Source organism: Rhinoderma darwinii, chromosome 6 (assembly GCF_050947455.1).
Source record: "Rhinoderma darwinii isolate aRhiDar2 chromosome 6, aRhiDar2.hap1, whole genome shotgun sequence".
NCBI classification, from domain to species: domain Eukaryota; kingdom Metazoa; phylum Chordata; class Amphibia; order Anura; family Rhinodermatidae; genus Rhinoderma; species Rhinoderma darwinii.
Window position 1 is genome coordinate 102,314,862 of NC_134692.1, and position 19,972 is coordinate 102,334,833.

A 19,972-nucleotide genomic window follows, 5' to 3' on the forward strand; every position below is an offset into this window, starting at 1 on the left:
GCATTGTCATGGCTAGCAAAAATTACTTTATAATAGAAAATTAAAAGCTGGTTTATTTATACCCTGTTGGGACAAGATAACGGACAGACCAGTGTGTGTGAACTATATAGACTTAGTGTAATACTAATAGTATCATAATATGTCTATTATACTACAAAGTTTTAGCATCTAATAATTCCTAAGGAGAACAGGCTCAAACAAACAATGCCAATGTTAAGAAATGGCATTGGTGTATACATAGGGTTTCTGTAATGCACAAGAAAACAAAAGTTCAGCCGACATTAACACTGAGAGGCCGGTGTCATTTTTTTTCTCAAAAGCAAGTGTTGGTATTGTTGAATTAAAATACAGTGAATGCGCAATCAGATTACTTGAGTACCCCTCCTATGCCAGGCCCAGCGAGCTTTAAGAATGTCGGCAGCATCAAGACTAGGTGAAGGGGGGATTTTTTGCTGGTGGGAGATTGCAGCAGGCAATGCAGCAGCCACTCACTTTCAGCACTCTAATACTCAGTCTTCTCCTCATTCTCCACCCTCTGCTCTTGAAATTTAAAGAGGCTCTGTCACCAGTTAAATACTTCCCTATCTCCTACCTAATCTAATAAACAATTTGATGTAGGTAACTAGTGATTTAAAAAAAAAATAAACAAGCTTTTATTATTGACAAAGTTATGATGATTTTTACATTTATGCAAATTTCTTGTAAAAGCCCAACTGGGTGTTTTTTTTTTAGTTTCACCAAGTGGGCATTGTAAAGAAAAGTGTATGACGCTGACAAATCAGTGTCATACCCTTCACTTCATTCATGCCCAGCTTTATTCACAGCACAGTGTGATCTCTTGAGAATGACCAGACATCGCCTCCAGCATCCTGGCACGGCTGGAGCCGATGTCTGGTAATTGTCCAATTGCTCCGGTGAAGGAACTGCGGGAAGAAGTGACGCTGTGCAGTGAATAAAGTTGGGCATGAATGAAAGGAAGTGTATGACGCTGATTGGTCAGCGTCATACACTTTTCTTTACAACGCACACTTGGTGAAACGAAAAAAAAACACCCAGTTGGGCTTTTACAAAAAATGTGCATAAATGGAAAAATCATCATAACTTTGTAACTATTAAAAGTTTAAAAAAAAAAAAAAAAGTAGTTACCTCCATCAAAGCGTTTATTAGATTAGGTAGGAGATATTGAAGTATTAAACTGGTGACAGAGCCTCTTCAAAGTTGCACGGACAGGCACTGCTGAAAGTGAGTGGCTGCTACATTGCCTGCTGCAATCTCCCACCAGCACCAATCCCCCCTTCACCTAGTCTTGATGCTGCTGACATTCTTAAAGCTCGCTGGGCCTGGCATAGGAGGAGTACTCAATCCAAATAGGAAGTAATTTGACTGCACATTCACTGTATTTTGATTCAACAATACCATCACTTGCTTTTAAAAATAAATGATAAAGGACACCAGCCTCTTAGTGTTAAAGTCAGCTGAACTTCTGGTTTATTGTGCATTACAGAAACCCTATGTATACACCAATGCCATTTCTTAACGTTTTCTACATTACTGAATGACACAGGATGCCGTAAACTTGCACTATTCTATATTCTGCTCCCTTAAGCAGAATGCTCTATTGCTCTTCATTGTTGACATTCTGTTTCATGTTATATCTCAACATCTAAATCCTGACAGAATTACTGTAAACCCTGCTCTTTGCTGAAAGGAATCTCGTAAAGCCTAGAAGGTACTGTAGCCAGGTGATAATGGATGGGTTAGCATGATTTCAGTAATGCCTCTCACAGGCATTACAAGCCAAGCTTTCTGCAGATCATAAATGTTCTTTTTTGTTTTCTCATTTCCCTTACTTCAAAACCTGCTACTCTGCGATCAAGAATTATTACAGACAGTGAAATACTTTGGTTTTCTGTGCCTTACTGGAAATATAGTAGAGAATAAATAAATAATGCAAAATGAACATAGAACATCCTGAACACAGTCATTTATAAGCCGCTGCAAAACTTTTCCTTTCCAATTTGGAGATAGTATATAGATTTCATTTTGGAAAATCTTAAAAATCTTTTTTTCATCCTGTTTTGTTTTCTGGCATTCTGAGTACAGAGTTGTGCATGATATGCTGCTCTTTCATAGCAGATTTCTGTGGCATGATCTAAAGCTTATGTTTACCTAACTTGAACCTACAAGAATAATGCTTATAAGGGCATTGCATATATAATAATTCCACAATATTGTATTGTTATCTGCATTGTCTACAGTCTGATAATAGTGAAGGGCATCAGGTTGAATTTAAATTCTCTGTGGTTTCCCTGTCATCTGTAGTTTTCTGATGGATTTGCAGAACAGCAGTGGAGAATTTGCAATTGTGCTGTTGTATTTTCTAACAATCCCTCTAGTAAATAGAGAGTCTTTGGCAAGTCTTTGAGATACCAACCTATTAGCCCAGGGCTGTAATTTTCATGAAACATCCGTATCAGAATTTAGCAAATTGAACTTTGCAGCTCTCCAGGTACTAGGTGACAGGAACTTCATTACGCTACGGGGCAAGGCAGTCGGTCCAAGGTTGGAGATGTTGTCCCTATGGCAGTGTGTCTGAGAAAGGTTGCGCCAGGTCCCATGGGACCCTTTGGTAGGGTGGATGGCGAGCCTTTGCCAGTCATCGTGGGAGCTACCCACTACTGAACAAACTCTACTGGGGTGACAGCTATGGCCTCAGGCTCTGGTTATGCCATGGGACTTAATAAGAAATAGTGGGCCTTGGGTGTCACCACCTCTAATAGGTATGGTTCCAGATATGATGGACTCGCTAATCAACACAACCAGTCTAATAGGCACAGATTATGACAGTACAGTAAATCCGCAGATGGAAACCCCTCACTTTCTCTAGGACTCCTGAAGCCTAGTGGCCAACAGTCTTTCTATCCAACAGGTACCTCCAACATTCTTCTTGTACTGGTGCTACTTCTCTTGCCTCCCCCCGCTTATTCACTTTCCTCCGGGCTGCACGCAGCTACCACTCTGTGCGCAGTGACGCTGCACGGGCGCTGAATTGTGGATTAAATTGTCAACTAATGTAAAGTTCATGTGCATAAATACCATGGAAACAACCTCTAGGACGATGGGGCCCCAGCTCAGACAGGTTACATCTCGCAATTTTTGGATTGTGTAATGCAACTTTTTCCTAACTAGAAAAGTTGAAAAAGCAGATGAGGACTTTTCTACCCCATGATGCGGGGGGGGGGGGGGTGGTATGAACCATTTTAAGCTGTAGGGCTGTAAATTTAAAAAATAAATAAATAATGGCATGCACTACCGTACAGGCTCTGTGCACGGAGCTCTGTTGTGTGCATGAATCCTTATATTTCTCTGTTATATTTAATGATAGGACAGTGCCGATTTCAAGCAGAAAAGACGTTTTCACTTTCTGGGTTGATTCACTTTCACAAAGATTGTTGACGGACAAAATGCTTTACCTTTAACCTTGTAATAAAATACAGTAAACTACAGCTAGCGACTGACTACCCTACACAGGTAGAAAACGATCTCTTACAACTCAGGCCACAGTTGTACAAAGGTAGCACAATGGAAGAATTAATTTGATCATTAATGAACTTGGCATGTGTAACTGTATGTTATGGAAAAAAACTTTGTGTATTATGAATGGGTTAATATAACCTTAATAATTGTGAACTGGTTGTGTTTTCGATTATAGTACCTGGCTTCCCTTATCCTGCTGCAACAGCTGCTGCTGCGTACAGAGGAGCACACCTCAGAGGCAGAGGACGCACGGTCTACAACACATTTCGTGCTGCAGCACCTCCTCCTCCAATCCCTGCTTATGGCGGGTAAGAAATATATTCTTTTATAATATTAGAATACTTTCCCAGTAGCAAAAATATACCATGGAAGAGAGAAATGCATGCTGTTCTTGTCTTCCCACAGAAACTAACACAGCATGTTGCTAGGCCAAGTGCCTGAAGTTGTGCACCTTGCACAAGCTATTGAAAAATGACTGTAATTTGTACTGTCATGGTTGGTGGCTTTAAGCATTTGATATGTCACATGTTGTTATGTAAATTCTACTGGAACGTAAATGCTGCAGAAACAAAGAAATTGTTGCAATTGAAGCTATATCTTTGATGATTGCAAACATCTGGTTATTAAGGAGGTTGGATGAAGCTGAGACTGTGCAACTCCCCTCAGATTCTGATTAATATGGTTTCAATGCACCAATAAAATCCATTTTTTTGTGTTAGTCAGGGATGCAGGTGCCTCAATGAGGAAAATATGTAATCTACCATAGCCTCCGATTTACCCAATATACCCAATATACAGAAGCAAAGGAATAACTTAAAACATTGCTCTGCTTAATTTCACTTATCCGAATGAAGTTCATATATTTAGTGGTTTTCAGCCATCTAAATTGTAAGCATCAGCCAGAGCAGCTTACTGTCTGTCATAACTTGAGCATTGCAGAAGAAGTTTACGATATAACATTTATCGACAAAAGTAAATAAATATGGCATCTCTATAAAACGGTGTGCTAGTAAATCTGAAGTAAAGCTATTATTTATTGAAATGAAAGCTAAAGAAGGACTCCCACAAAAAATGTTGTTCTCTGGAAAAGGCACATTATATTGTGGTTACGGTTTTTTCTTACCGTTGGCTGTATTTGCGAGTTATCCACTCCCTTCTGGTCCTCAGCTGTGTCATGTGACCAACAATAAGACTCGCCAAAAGCCTAAGTGTCGCATGTGTGGACAGGAAGTCAGTTTCTCAATTCATTCCTATAACACTCACATCAAGCCTGTGATAGTGATAAATAGAGAAACTGACTTCCTGTCCACACATGCGACACTGTTGTCACATGACACAGCTGAGGACCAGAAGGGAGCGGATAACTTACAAATACAGCCACTGGTAAGAAGATTATCTTCACCGCAATTTACATAATGTGCCTCTCTAATGGGCCAGAGAATAAATAAAAAATAGTGGGACTGCTCCTTTAAGAACCATTGGCATTGTACCCATTATCACCAATGCAATAACTCAGTTTTCAGCTATCACATCTGAGAGCAGTAAATATTCCTAAGTAAACCTATATTTTCGTAGGGCAGACATAAATGTTTAGTAGAGCTGAGTATGTCATTTGACACAATTCATCAACATTTCACAACACACAGGTAAACTTACACATCCGCAGCGTATAAATTAAATAGTTAGATAACAAATTCAGCTCTTCTATAATTAAGCACTGTGAAAATCGTTATTCTGGAAGATGTGGAATTATAAGTACGGTACTTTAATAATATAAATTTGACAGCTTTCTGAGCTAAAGCTAAGCATAGGGCATGTCTTTGGCAATAGCAGACCATTTAAGTATCCTGGGGCTCTGTTTAGAGAAAATACTATGATAAAATGACTGTGTATAGAATCAGAAACTGTAAGTGTGCTGAATTTCATTAGTGGAATTCTGCTCTCTAGGTCACACAATACCAGCACTATCAGCATGTTGTATGGGAAGGAAAAATTCAACTATTAGCTTTATAGTTGAAAAAAACAAATATAAATGTAGAGATTAATGGAAGTTTATAGTCTATAAGATCCAACATATAAAAAACAAAAAAATGACTGCCGTAGACATATTTTGGAGGTAAATCTGGGGCCATATTGCTTCAGTGAGCATGCTCCAAAAATTTACAAACATTTGTAAGACATTTTTAAGAATTTGGCACACCTGACATAAATTTTGGGCCATTCTCTATGACACAAAACTGTTGATTCAGGTACACTTTTTATACATGTCCACCCATAACATTCTTCCCATAACAAATGCTGATCGACGATAAAACAAGTCGATTGCCGCTCGTTAGCAGGCCCTTTTACACGGGCCGATGCTTACTTGGGCCAATAATCAGGAACAAGCATTCATAAGAACGCTCATTCAGATGATTATTGGCCACTGTAATGTCGCCTTTACCGGCCTTTACTGGTGTAAAGACTGAACTTCCCGGAATGCAAAGCTTTGTGTAGACACTGAACAAGCAGGACATGTTGGGGGATTTGAAGTAACATAACTGAATTCAGCTCCTAACTGAAATAGATTCTGCAACCCAGGATCGGTACAGGTTAAAGGAACACTCCATACAAAGCAGAGCTTGAGGGAATATTGCATTCACAGGCAACAAAAAAGACGCTCCCCTAAATTTTCTCAACTTTTCACATATATTAATTTTCAGAGACAGGCATTCTCATTAACAATGCCTTAAGATATTCTTTTATTATGTAAAAATCAGCTATGCATTATAGATTGTTGCTAATATGTAAAAATGGGCAATTTATATTTGAGAGTAATTATGTGTTTATTTGTGTTCCTTCTAAAAATCAGTTGCTTACTCTTCCAATGGTTCCAAGATCTAGAGACAATTTTGTCTATATAATGGTATTAATTTAAAATGACACTATTAAGTTCCATCTGATGTTGAGCTTCATTTAGTCCTAAACACGTCTATAACACACATGAATATTCTACAGTCTGCTCAGTATCTGCCCTCAACATATCGGAATTATTTAGGCCAAATTCAACATTAACTAGAGCATGCAATGCTGGAATGAACATGTGAATATGCACACTGTGTTATCATGTGTAAACCCAGAAAGAGAATAATGGTATTATAACAAAATCTCATTTTCAGGCTTACTTGGCTGTGTGTTATCTTGGAATAAATTGTGCATTGTTTTTTGTATTTCTATTTGCAGTGTTGTTTACCAGGATGGATTTTATGGTGCAGATATTTATGTAAGTATCTATGGATATATTATTTTATAGGCATGCTTATTACTATCTGTCATATAAAAAAGAAGATGGTCCTATATATTTACTTTTCTTGTAGGCATATAAATTTGTTTTTATTAATTCATATATGAATTTATCACACTTTAATTACATACCTCACAAGAGCAATATTTGCCTGTAGATTAGAGTAAATATTGAAAATTAGTAAATAATATTAATTAAATCAGACGACCTGTACTGATCCATTTGGTGATAGAATTCTTATTTTGGGTTAATTTATGTGTTAATTTTCAAGAATAACAAGAAGCAACAATGGAAAACCATTGACAATACAATTTAAAAAAAAAACATTTTTGAAAGCCTGAAAAGCTTTTATACAGGCGTAAATTATAGTGCAAATCTAGGCCTGCTAATAGCAGGCATAAATTTGAACTTTGGGCATAGAGACAGCCAAATATACGCTAATCTTTTAAAGAGGCGTGTGCCACTTATTAAATTTAGCGCATTTTACTCTAGCAAAGTCTAGATTAATTCTGGTGTATGAATCGCTAGTCTAAATAAATCTGCCCCATGCTCTTTTTGTAAACCACATATTGTTTTTATATTGTTATAAAACATCGGTACATATACTGTATTTTTCGGACTATGAGATGCACCTGACTATAAGACGCCCCCAGGTTTTAGACAACAGAAAATAGGAAAAAATTATTTGATATATTACTACTTTTACAAAGAAAAAACTATTTGTTAAAAAGAAAATTTGTTCGGTTTTCTCCACATTCTGAGAAACATAACTTTTATATTTTTTTTATCAATTAAGCGGTGTGAGGGCTTATTTTTTTTTGCGGGACGAGCCGTAGTTTACATTTAATTATGTTTTGGTAAATACATTTTTTGATCACTTTTTATTGAATTTTTTTTAGCGCTAAGGTGACCAAAAAACAAAGATTCTGGTGTTTTATTTTCTTTTTTTTTTCGTGAGTTTAATAATGATATATTGTAATAGTTCGGCTTTTTACGGACGCAGCGATACCAATTTTCAATATATTTTTTATTTTTTACATTATGCTTGGGGAAAAATGGGAAAAGTTTTTTTTTTTAACTTTTAATATCTTGAAAAAAAAATTAAACTCCTAGAAATGGATCAAACTTTTTTTTTTACACATTTTATTAGTTCCCCTAGGGGACTTGAACACTTCAACAAATGTATTACTGTACATTGTCATTTTTATAGGCCTCTGCTAAGCCCTGCCGGAGGCATGGCTTAGCAGAGGCAGACAGAAGGCAGACCTGGGGACCTTCATTAGGCCCCCGGGCTGCCATGACAACCATCGGCAACCCCTGATCAGGATGTGGGGGGGGGGGCCCACCGCAGTCGCTATTGACTGCGGCATGGGGTTTTCCCATGAGGGACATTTATGACATCCACAGGAGGTTTTTGTGCTCACACTGCCTCCCAGCCACTTACTGATGACATAGTCAGGAGTTACATAACTCCCATAGAAATTAATAGTGTTACGGAAACAGCATAGTAGTGAATTGCAGTTATGGAATCAACATAGCATGCTACGCTGTTTCCGTACCTACTATCAAGTTCTATTGGAGTTATAAAAACAGCGTAGCTCAGCGAGTTGTGCTGTTTCCATAAATCCCAACCATGTAATTAGTAAGTGGCTGGAAGTCAGCGTGAGTTTAAAAAGCTAGAACGGGCTTTAAGGGGCCCTGTTCTAGAGATAGGTGCGGGTCCCAGAGGTGAGACCCGCATCTATCTGACATTTATGACTTATCTTGTGGATATGTCATAAATGTCCCTCATGGGAAAACCTCTTTAACTAGTTAAACGGACAGGAACAGCGCAATCGCTGTCCCTAGCCTTTAGAGCAGCGTGTCAGCTGTAAAACACAGCTGACACCTGCAGTGTATCGAGCGAGCTCCTCATGTGAGCCCGCTCCAAACATCACCCCCCTTGCTCCATTACGTGCCGGCACCTCATGGGATGGGAGGGGGTTAAGGAAGTGGTCAGGGGGGTCTGACTCAGCCGGGCTCCTTGATTGCCGACTATAAGAGGCAGGGACTTTTTGGCAAGATTTATTCTTGCTTAAAAGTGTGTCTTATAGTCTGAAAAATACATCAAATTTCTTTAGTATATTTAATTTGTGTCCTTCACCAGAGACACAAATATAATTACTTAATTCAGGTAAGAGATTTAATGTAGGCCTAAAAGATGGTCTGCTGAACATAATGATAAAAAATATTGTTAAAAATACTTCAAATATTTTATTATTTTAGCAATGATAATAAATGCAAAAAAGAATAAATAAGGTGGAAAGGAAAGATAGACGAAAGATGTGGAAAGGATAGCAACAAGAGTTAACAAGACTTGCTGGCCCTTTTGCATTATTTCTTTTCCTGGTATTCACTTGGTTGACAATGTTTGTTTTTAATTTAGGAGTTCTTTGTACAAAATAGTCTGTCTATATTGCTGAATGTTTATCATCAATCATGACATAAACCTAAGACATTCTCAATTTGTCCTTTTCTGGATAAATGTTGTAATTTTTTTATATTTCCAGACATAGATAAAGAAAGTTTATTATATGAGGATGTGTACTGGATGTTTTTTGCTTTGTTTTTTAAAAGAAATAAGCTCACCTGTAGGGTATGTACACACAGGGCGGATACGCTGCGTCAACGCACACAGTATATCCGCCCTGTTCGCTGCAGGGAATTTCCGACCCAAAAAAAACGCACCAAATTGTGATGCAGTTTTTCCACCAAAATGTCTGCTGCGGAAAACTGCACATAAAAAAAAAAATTGCATTCTTACCCATAGCCATGGCGACACGTAGCTCTGCGTCCTGAAGTCCGGCCTCCTAAAATGAAGTTTCATCCCCTGTGACTGCTGCAGCTTGTGATTGGCTGCAGCGGTCACATGGGATGAAACGTCATCCCAGGAAGCTGACCTGGACAAAGTAGCACATAATTCTGGGTGAGTATAAGATTTTTTTTCTGAGTTGCAATTTTTGCAGCGGAATCGCAGCTTTTCCACCACAAAAATTGCAACATCTGCAATTTGTTGAGGGTTTTACCTCCCCATTGAATTTAATGTGGAAAACCTGCAACAAGAAAGCAGTGATTACAATCGACATGCTGTTGATTAAAAAAATGCACTGCAGTTTAATTTCTGAGCGTTTTTTCCGCTTATAATTTACGCAGCGTATGGATTACACTGTCACTGTATTATATGCAGATTTTCCACAACAGATTTCACAGGATTTACGCTACGTGTAAACCCGGCCTTCATCTCACTGATTTTTTTACAGCCATTCTGTACATACCTTTAAGTTTTCTTGGTCCCAAAACTATGACTATACTTGATCAGTAGTCACCATTGGTCTTAAATTATGTTTGCATTGTGTACATCAAAACCTTATTATAAGCCTTTCTAGCAGCCAGATGGCTTTATGTGCTTCTGGTTGATTAAATTTCTTGTACTGTTCTTAAAGGCCCATACACACTGAACAATCACCAATGAAGGGTCACTGTATTAAAACACATTAATTAAATAATGCTTTTTACTTATCTAGTATGGGCAGGATCCTCCATCCCTTTGTCTCATTGTTTATTCATTTGTCATTTTACTTGTTTTATTAATATTATTATATAGACCTTGTGCTTTTCTGTTTGTAAACAAAAACAGAGTGTCATAATGATGCCGGCAGCGCGAAAATCACACAGCCATGCACCATATGCTGATGCCACACGGACCTTTTGCGCGCGCAAAACGAAGTGTGCAAAACGGACACGTCCATGTGAATAAGGCCTTATAAATTAGGGATAAGTAGCAACGCTAGGAGAGGAAGAACATGCATTGTAGGTGCTGTTGAATTAAGCAAATTTGGAAAAGGGAGCAATTTAGCACAAATTGCTTTACTGGATCAGGAAATAAAAATCAAGCTGAAATTAGACTTAAATATAAAGACATACAGGGACAGGAATTTAATAGGACAAAATTTAGTCAAATATTAGAATGAGGGGAAATTGTTAATGTTAGAAATTTGCGATGTATTGATGACATTTTTGTAAGAAGATGTTCATTTATTTGAACTTTAATGATGTATCATGGTTAGTCTAGGGATGTTTCAGTGATGTCATTAAAGAGGCTCTGTCACCACATTATAAGTGCCCTATCTCCTATATAAGGAGATGGGCGCTATAATGTAGGTGACAGCAGTGCTTTTTATTTAATAAAACGATCTATTTTCACCACTTTATTAGCGATTTTAGATTTATGCTAATGAGTTGCTTAATGCCCAACTGGGCGTGTTTTTACTTTAGACCAAGTGGGCGTTGTACAGGGGAGTGTATGACGCTGACCAATCAGCGTCATGCACTCCTCTCCATTCATTTACTCAGCGCATAGGAATCCTGCTAGATCCTTATGTGCTGTCTTATACTAACACATTAACAATACTGAAGTGTTTAGACAGTGAATAGACATTCCACGGGATGTCTATTCACAATCTATGCACTTCGTTACTCTGTCTGTGGTAGTTACAGCAGAGGAAGCGTAATCTCGCGAGATTACGCAGTAAATGACAGTTTACAACGAGATTACGCCTCCTCTGCTGTAACTACCATAGAAACAGTAACGAAGTGCAGAGATTGTGAATAGACAACCCGTGGAATGTCTATTCACTGTCTAAACACTTCAGTATCGTTAATGTGTTAGTATAAGACACCACATAAGGATCTAGCAGGATCCCTATGAGCTGCCTAAATGAATGGAGAGGAGTGCATGACACTGATTGGTCAGCATCATACACTCCTCTGTACAACGCCCACTTGGTCTAAAGTAAAAACACGCCCACTTGGGCATTAAGCAACTCATTAGCATTAATCTAAAATCGCTAATAAAGTGGTGAAAACAGATAGTTTTATTAAATAAAAAGCACTGCTGTCACCTACATTATAGTGCCCATCTCCTTATGTAGGAGATAGGGCACTTATAATGTGGTGACAGAGCCTCTTTAAGTGATTAACTCATTTCTATTGAGCAATTCTTGATTATACAAAAGTAAATAAACCAGCCTATATACATGGTCAAGTTCTCTGATCTCCTTTAAGTAGATGTTATAAAAAAAACTGTGGGTAATACTAAGGCTATATTCAGCCTCCCTGTATATGATGCCACACACCTCCCTGTATATGATACCACACACCTCCCTGTATATGATACCACACAGCCTCCCTGTACATGATGCCACACACCTCCCTGTACATGATGCCACACACCTCCCTGTATATGATGCCACACACCTCCCTGTATATGCCACACAGGCTCCCTGTATATGCCACACAGACCCCTTGTATATGATGCCACACAGCCTCACTGTAGATGCCACACAGCCTCACTGTAGATGCCACACAGCCCCCTGTAGATCGCACACAGCCCCCCTGTAGATGCCACACAGCCCTCCTGTATATGATGCCACATAGCCCCGATGTATGTGATGCCACACAGCTCGACATGAATGCCCTACATACTCACCGATGCAGCGCTGTCTTCTTCAGGTAGGGCCTCTCGTCTTCACGGGATCTGCGGCGACGTGATGAGACATACTCACTGATGCTGTGCCGACTTCTCCTGGTCTGGTCGCTAGTCTTGCGGGTTCTGCGAAGGTGGCGCGATGACGTCATCGCCTTCGCAGATCCCGACCAGGAGAAGTCGGCGCTGCATCGGTGAAACGGTGAGTGTGTGTTATTGAGCCGCCGATAGCCTGCAAGGGAAATATTAGTTCCCTTGCAAATCCCCATGTCACAGATCCATTTTTAATGATTGTTACATGTTTTGACAGCCGTTAAAAACGGATCCATAGACATCTATGGGGCCGACAGGCCGTTAAAACAGCCAAAAATAGGACATGTCCTATTTTTAGACTGCCATTATTCATGGGCCATTAAAAAAACAGTTTATCACTTTCGTGTGAATAAGGCCTAAAGCAATTATCTGACTATTGTCTCAGTACAGTTGTTTGCATTGTGTACCTCTATATTTTGAAAACCCTTTCCAGCAGCCGCCTGGCTTTATTTGCAACCAGTTAGATAACTGTCTTAAACAGTACAATGAACAATTGCCAATAAAGGGTCACTGTATTAGGGCACATTCAGACAAGGCGGAATGGCTGTTGAATTCCGCTGTTGACAGTCCACAGTGGAATTCTGCAGCAGCCATTTTTTGCATTTGTTTCTTCATTTTTAGGAAAGTTAGTTCAGACGTTGCGGAAAATAACTGTGCTTAAATTAGACTGCAGTGCAGAATTTTCCCTCCGCAGCATGCTCATTATGTTGCGGAGAAGAAACAGAATTTCACTGCGGATTTCAGCCTTTGCAATGCAAAAACTGGAATCTGTGGCAAGTCCGCTGTGATATGTGCAACGTCTGAATTACCTGTCAAATATGCAAATGTTGGTGCAGATTCGTTGCGTAATTGCCCTGAATCTGCAACAACATTTGCAGCGGAAAAATTCTGCCTTGTCTGAACATGGCCTTAGGAAGGGCAATGTGATAATAAGTCACATTTGCACATTGCAGATTTGGTCAGTATTTTTAATCAATATTCGGAAAAGAAAAGAATTGGATCCAAATCTACAATGTTTTGCTTGCATTATATTGATAATGTGCTGTAACAATTGCTGCAGTTTAACCCATATTTATTTTATTTATACAGACCTATGTTTTATAGAAACATTCATTATCATGCATATTATCCATGTTAGAAGAAAGATGCAGGTTACTGAGCTTAGTAATTACTAAAGTTTCCCTTTTTAACACTGTTTTACATTTTGGCGATATGCAATCGACCACTGGACACAATGGTAAAAGTTGCAAAATGTCTAGTATTTGAAGTAGAGATCGGTAATTAATTTTGTCAGGGATGTAATAAAGGCATTGTACTGATTTCCCATAGGAACTTACTTATTCTGTGCTGGTCATAGGAAATAGGCCTGGGTTAACTGAATATTGGTAGTGTACTATAATGCTAAGGACACTAAATGTATCCTCATTTATTGCATAAATAGAAGTGTGTAACATTGGCTGTCTGCAGGTCTACAGTGTGCATTGTAATGAAAACATAAAAATATGAAGCACATGTAAGACTACAATAAAATAGTCTTCAATAGGATTAAGTTCGCTTGCCATTTTATTTCTGAAATTACAATTACATCTCAGCAGCGTGAAGCTGATTTAAAATACATTGAAGAAGTGATCAAAATTTCATTATAGAAGAGTAGAACGCGTTTTATACACATTGTCAATAATCTTGGAAAAATATTGTACATCAATCCTGAAATTGTGCATAATGGGTAAAAAAAAAAAAAAGTTTTCAGTTACAGAAGTAAAATTTGATCCAGCTGCTCAATTGATTTTCTATGTACTTTTTTATTTTCTGGCGCATTTTATTACATTTTACAGCCATAGCCTAAAATGTATTATTTTTGTATTTTTGTAAGACATTTTTTTTCCATTTAAGTGTCGCTAAAAAATAATCTTTATACTTATTTTTATATCATAGACAAGTGCATATTATACAAATTATATCTTGGAATATTTCCAGAAGTAATGGAAGTAAAGTTTTCTCTGAAAACGTCGGCATAATACAATATACTCCAATAAATTATTTTTCTTGTGATCGCTAGCAATTGAGCTACCACAAAGATACCCAATCATTTCCATTAAGCACTACCTAGAAAATAATGCCTTAAATGTTTTTTCCAATGGTCTGGTATAGACTAAAAAATAGTAATTTATTAACAAGTACAATGGGATTTGTTAATTCTGTCACTATAAATGTTTAAAAAAACGCAATAAAATATAGGGAAAATATAAGGAAAAAAGGTATCTATATTTTTTATATATTTATTCTTTCTTTTCTTACATAATACATGCAATATAGATGTATTATATTCTTAGGTACAATGTTTAGATATATGATGTTTTACAATAAAGCCAATTGAGTTCCCTTTAAGAGATAATAAAATCAATTCATTATGTTCCTTTGGAACAAAAACATACTCCATTGATGAAATTAGAATGTCAATGGCTATAAGTAAATAGCTGAACGAAAGATTAACTTGCTCCATCTACTATAGCATCCATGAAATTCGGACAGTAATCTGTATACCTTTGTGCAGGAGTTTTAAAATATTTAAGCTTTGAATTTTACCTCACAAAAACAAAAAATCTATCACATCATGCAGACTTCTAAGAGTAGTGCCCAGCAGTAGGCACTCCAGTATGGCTGAGAGTACAGAACAGTTTTCAGGACGAGGACAGGCATGGTAAAAGCAATTCTTTGAAAAGCGTTATAAAGCAATAACTGAACAACCCTATAGGAAGGTGTTGGTTATGGTTCTTGTTATTTTATGCAGGAAGACAACAGTACATAGTTGATAATAAATAAGATACAGATTAAAACAAGCTCCTATCAACATCTATTATTGGAGTTTAAGACAAGGCACTTAGGCCCTATTCACATGACAGGGATTCTCGGGATTCATGTCAAACGGCCGCAGTAGGAACAATAGACCCCAGGAGTCTATGGAGTCAGTCTCCCGGCTGCACAGCTCTGATAGAAGTCTATGGGGCCATGTAAAGCACGGCTGTCACTCGGATGTGATCATCTCAGTATAAATGCTATGAGGTATTAGCACACTATTTGCTTTGGACCTGACTGGCTAGAGTGGTCATTCATTCTTATTTGCTGACTGATGACAGGTTGTGTCTATTCAACCATTCTTTTTTTTACATATTTTAGTCCTCTGGTAAACTGGTGATGGCACAATGTTTTGAGGAAGGACAGGGTTAGGGCTTGTCCACACGTAACGGAATTGCTGTTGAAAATTTCTGCAGCAATTCCGCAGAAACCATCAGGATTTCCGCTGTGGAAAATACGCTCCATTTCCTGCGTTTTTTACTGCAAATATGGTGCGGATTTTGCGGCATTTTTCTCAATGTTTGGAGATGGTGATATCTTTTCTCAAAAATGCAGCAATTCAATCCACTTTTCGCAACAGGAATTGGCTTGCTGCGGTACGAAAAATATTCACCGAAGGTCAATTTCTGGTCAGAAATTTTACGCAGCATGTGGATGAGATTTGTTAAATCTCACCCACTTTGCTGCTACTGTATTCTGCTGCGTATTTTCCATCCGCAATTCCGGATGGAAAATCCACAGGAATTCCGCTACGTGTCGACAAGCCCTTAGGGCATGTTCAGACATGGCGGAATTGCTGTTGAATTCCACTGCGGACATTCCGCAGTGGAAATCTGCAGCAGCCGTTTTTTCCATTGTTTTCTATACCTTTTTAGGTAACTTAGTTCAGACGCTGCGAAAAATAACAGTCCGGAATTTAAGATGCAGTGCAGAATTTTCATTCCGCAGCATGCATGGCCGCCAGTGGAGAAACAGCACATTTTCACTGCAGATTTCAACCTTTGCAATGCAAAAACGGAAATCTGCGGCAACTCCGCAGTGATATCCGCAACTACTGAATTACCTGTCAAGTATGTAAATGTTGCTGCAGATTCGTTGTAAAATTTCCGCGAATTTACAGCAACATTTGCAGCGGAAAAATTATGCCACATCTAAACATGCCCTTATACTACATGTGCACCAAATGAGTGATTAGCTTGATAGTGTGCTGTCTGATTCATGTATGTGATGGTTGTCACGAGACCAAAAATGTAAAAACATTCACCCATCTGTACTTGCCACACTGTTTTTAAAGATAGCAAGAAACTTACAGACTTTCTTGTTCCTGTACATATCATCTTTTCTGGTTTGAACATTCATCCAAAGGGCATGGCCAGACGTGGCGGAATTGCTCTGGAATTCCGCTGCGGACACTCCGCAGCGGAAATCCGCAGCGGACCCGTTTCTCCATTGCCTTCCACAGCTTTTTAGTAGGGTTCGTTTGCACGTTGCGGACAATTCCGCTGCGGAGCATAGGCTGCGGTGCGGAATTTGGTGTCCGCAGCATACAATGGTTGTTGCGGACGTGTGGCGGACGTGTGGCGGACTGGTTGCGGACTCATTGCGGAATTTCTCCATTGACTTCAATGGAGATTCAAAATTCCGCAATGAAGTCCGCAGATGTAATGTAGATGTTATGTGTGCTGCGGAGCGTATTGGTTTTTTAACATGACATTTCTTCATTCTGCCTGGACCTATGTGTATTTCTAGGTCTACAGCTAGACTGAGGAAATCAATGGGGCTCCCGTAATTACGGGTGACTACGTGTGTACACCCATAATTACGGGTGACTACGTGTGTGCACCCATAATTACGGGTGACTACGTGTGTGCACCCGTAATTACGGGAGCGTTGCTAGGCGACGTCAGTAAATAGTCACTGTCCAGGGTGCTGAAAGAGTTAAGCGATCGGCAGTAACTGTTTCTGCACCCTCGACAGTGACTACCGATCACAATATACAGCAACCTGTAAAAAAAATAGAAGTTCATACTTACCAAGAACTCCCTGCTTCTTCCTCCAGTCCCGTTTCCCAGGATAACGTTTCAGTCTAAGTGACGGCTGCAGCCAATCACAGGCTGCAGCGGTCACATGGACTGCCGCGTCATCCAGGGAGGTTGGGCTGGATGCCGAAAGAGGGACGCGTCACCAAGACAACGGCCGGTAAGTATGAAATTATTTTACTTTCACTAGGGAAAGTGCTGTCCCTTCTCTCTATCCTTTCACCTCAATACGCAGCGGCTAATCCGCATCAATTTAATGCCCATTTTGGGCAGATCCGCAACAGAATCTGCAACGCAGATTCTGTGCGGCATTGATGCGGACAGATGCGGAAGAATTCCGCCACGTTTGGGCATGCCCTTAGGGTATGTTCACCCGACTTATTTTCAGCCGTTTTTTGGGCCTCAAACGCCTTGAAAAACAGCTAAATATACGGAGGCTGAACACCACCAAACATCGGCCCATTCATTTCAATGGGAAATATTTTTTTTTGTTCCCACAGGGCTTTTTTTACGCGGTCGTTTGAAATATGCCCCGTAAAAAGAAGTGCATGTCACTTCTTGAGCCGTTTTCTGAGCCGTTTTTCATTGTCTCGATAGAAAAACAGCTCTAAAAACGGCCGAAAAAAACGCTTGAGTCTTAAAAATTGGCTGAATATCAGGTGCTGTTTTCCCTTGAAAACAGCTCCTTATTTTACAGCCGTTTTTAGTTTGCCGTGTGAATATACCCTTAACCTACGAAGGTTTTTGTGCAGTATTTTTATGCTTTCTAAAACAAGCTTGTAGCATTTAGAGGCTGTGTATTTCATAGCAGATAAAACTTTTGGGGACACAAATGATCACTCACAGGAAGGTCGTTTATTGTAGCGAATACAGCAGAATATATTATATGCGACTAAAATAATGGATACAAACAAACAGATTATGCAGAGGCGCGTAACACTAATCAAACAATGTGTATGTGGTTATAAGGGTATGTGCACACGTAGTGTTTTCAGGCATATTTCAGGGCGTTTATGCCTCGAAAAATGCCTGAAAAAATGGAAGCAGAACTCCTACAAACATCTGCCTATTGATTTAAATGGGAAATACGGCGTTCTGTTCCGACGGGGTATTTTTTTTTACGCGTTGTTTTCCAAACACGGTACATAAAAAGACGCCCGCGAAAAAGAAGTGCATGGGGATGTTTTTGAAGGCATTTTTCATTGACTCTATAGAAAAACAGCTCCAAAAATGGCCGTAAAAAAAACCAAAACTTGCAAGTGGCTTAAAAAAGTCTAAAATCAGGAGTTGTTTTCCCTTGAAAATAGTTCCGTATTTTCAGAAGTTTTTGATTTTGTGTGTGCACATACCCTTACAGTAAAGCCATGCTTTAGGGCTCATTCACACAAACATGAATCTCGTCCATGTGACGACCGTTAAAACAACGGCCGTCATACGGACCGATGTATTTCAATGGGGCCGTTCACACGACCGTTGTTTTAACGAAGCGTGTGAACGATCTGTGAAATAATAGTTCTATTTTACTGTGTGTCACGCATCCCTCCATAGACTGTAGTCTGTTGGGGACCCGTGATAAAGTGTCCCGCACAGGTCCACCTCGGACGTGGAAAACGGACGGTTTTCACGTCCGAGGTGGGCTACGTTCGTGTGAATTCAGTCTTAGGTGTGTGCATTGAAATACTTTTTTAATAGTATATTTGGAGCCTCACTACCTGTCGATGAGAACTACAACTATGTTACTGAACACAAAACATATTCTATTGTCAAAGCTGATTCATTCTTGGAATTTATGACAAGCATCGAGAAAGATAATTCAGATACATAGAGAGTAGATGTCAGGTGGTATTTTTATTCCTTCCACCAAAGGTTTTTTATAGCATAAATACTCTATTTAGAATTAGTAAAGAATCACTGGAATAATGATAGAGCTTTATAAAATATAACTTTTACTTCATATTGTTTAAAATAATGTGCAAAACATACACACAGGACAAATTTAAAGGCTAAAATTGTGCTCTCTTTTGTGAGAGAAAACTGACATTCTGTACGTTTTGTGCAGAGTAAATGCAAAGCTCCAAATATTACTGCATAAAGGAGGAGGTTTTTTCAAAGGTATATTTTGGGGTAATCCACCCCCCTACCCATTCTATAGTGTGTCCAAGTCCATCTTGATCCTGTAGCTGGGGACTGGGAAACCTCCTATTTTCCTTTTATATGTGTCCAGGCAGATAATGCTGTTCTCCCGACGCGTTTCCTTGTGGCCAAGATTCTTCAGGGGAGTTTAGGCCAATTAGCCTCTATGGTCAGAGGCTTTGGAGCAAGAAAAAAGATAAATCCTATGCAGTGGCAAAGAAAGTTAAGTGCATCTGTTCCCACGATGCTGGGATAAACGCCTGTCACGGGAGGACGTTACACGCCGTGACAGGCGTTTATCCCAGCATCGTGGGAACAGATGCACTTAACTTTCTTTGCCACTGCATAGGATTTATCTTTTTTCTTGCTCCAAAGCCTCTGACCATAGAGGCTAATTGGCCTAAACTCCCCTGAAGAATCTTGGCCACAAGGAAACGCGTCGGGAGAACAGCATTATCTGCCTGGACACATATAAAAGGAAAATAGGAGGTTTCCCAGTCCCCAGCT

General features: G+C 39.1%; 1 protein-coding gene across 6 annotated transcripts in view; it reads left to right on the forward strand.

Moving 5' to 3' along the window:
- Positions 1-19,972, forward strand: part of RBFOX1 (RNA binding fox-1 homolog 1) — a 602,126-nt gene that overhangs the window by 513,677 nt on the left and 68,477 nt on the right. For all 6 annotated transcript variants that reach the window (XM_075830075.1, XM_075830077.1, XM_075830076.1 and 3 more), the window contains exons 8-9: positions 3,713-3,845; positions 6,760-6,799. In XM_075830075.1, coding sequence (XP_075686190.1) covers positions 3,713-3,845; positions 6,760-6,799 — 173 coding nt within the window. The remainder of the gene's footprint in view (positions 1-3,712; positions 3,846-6,759; positions 6,800-19,972) is intronic.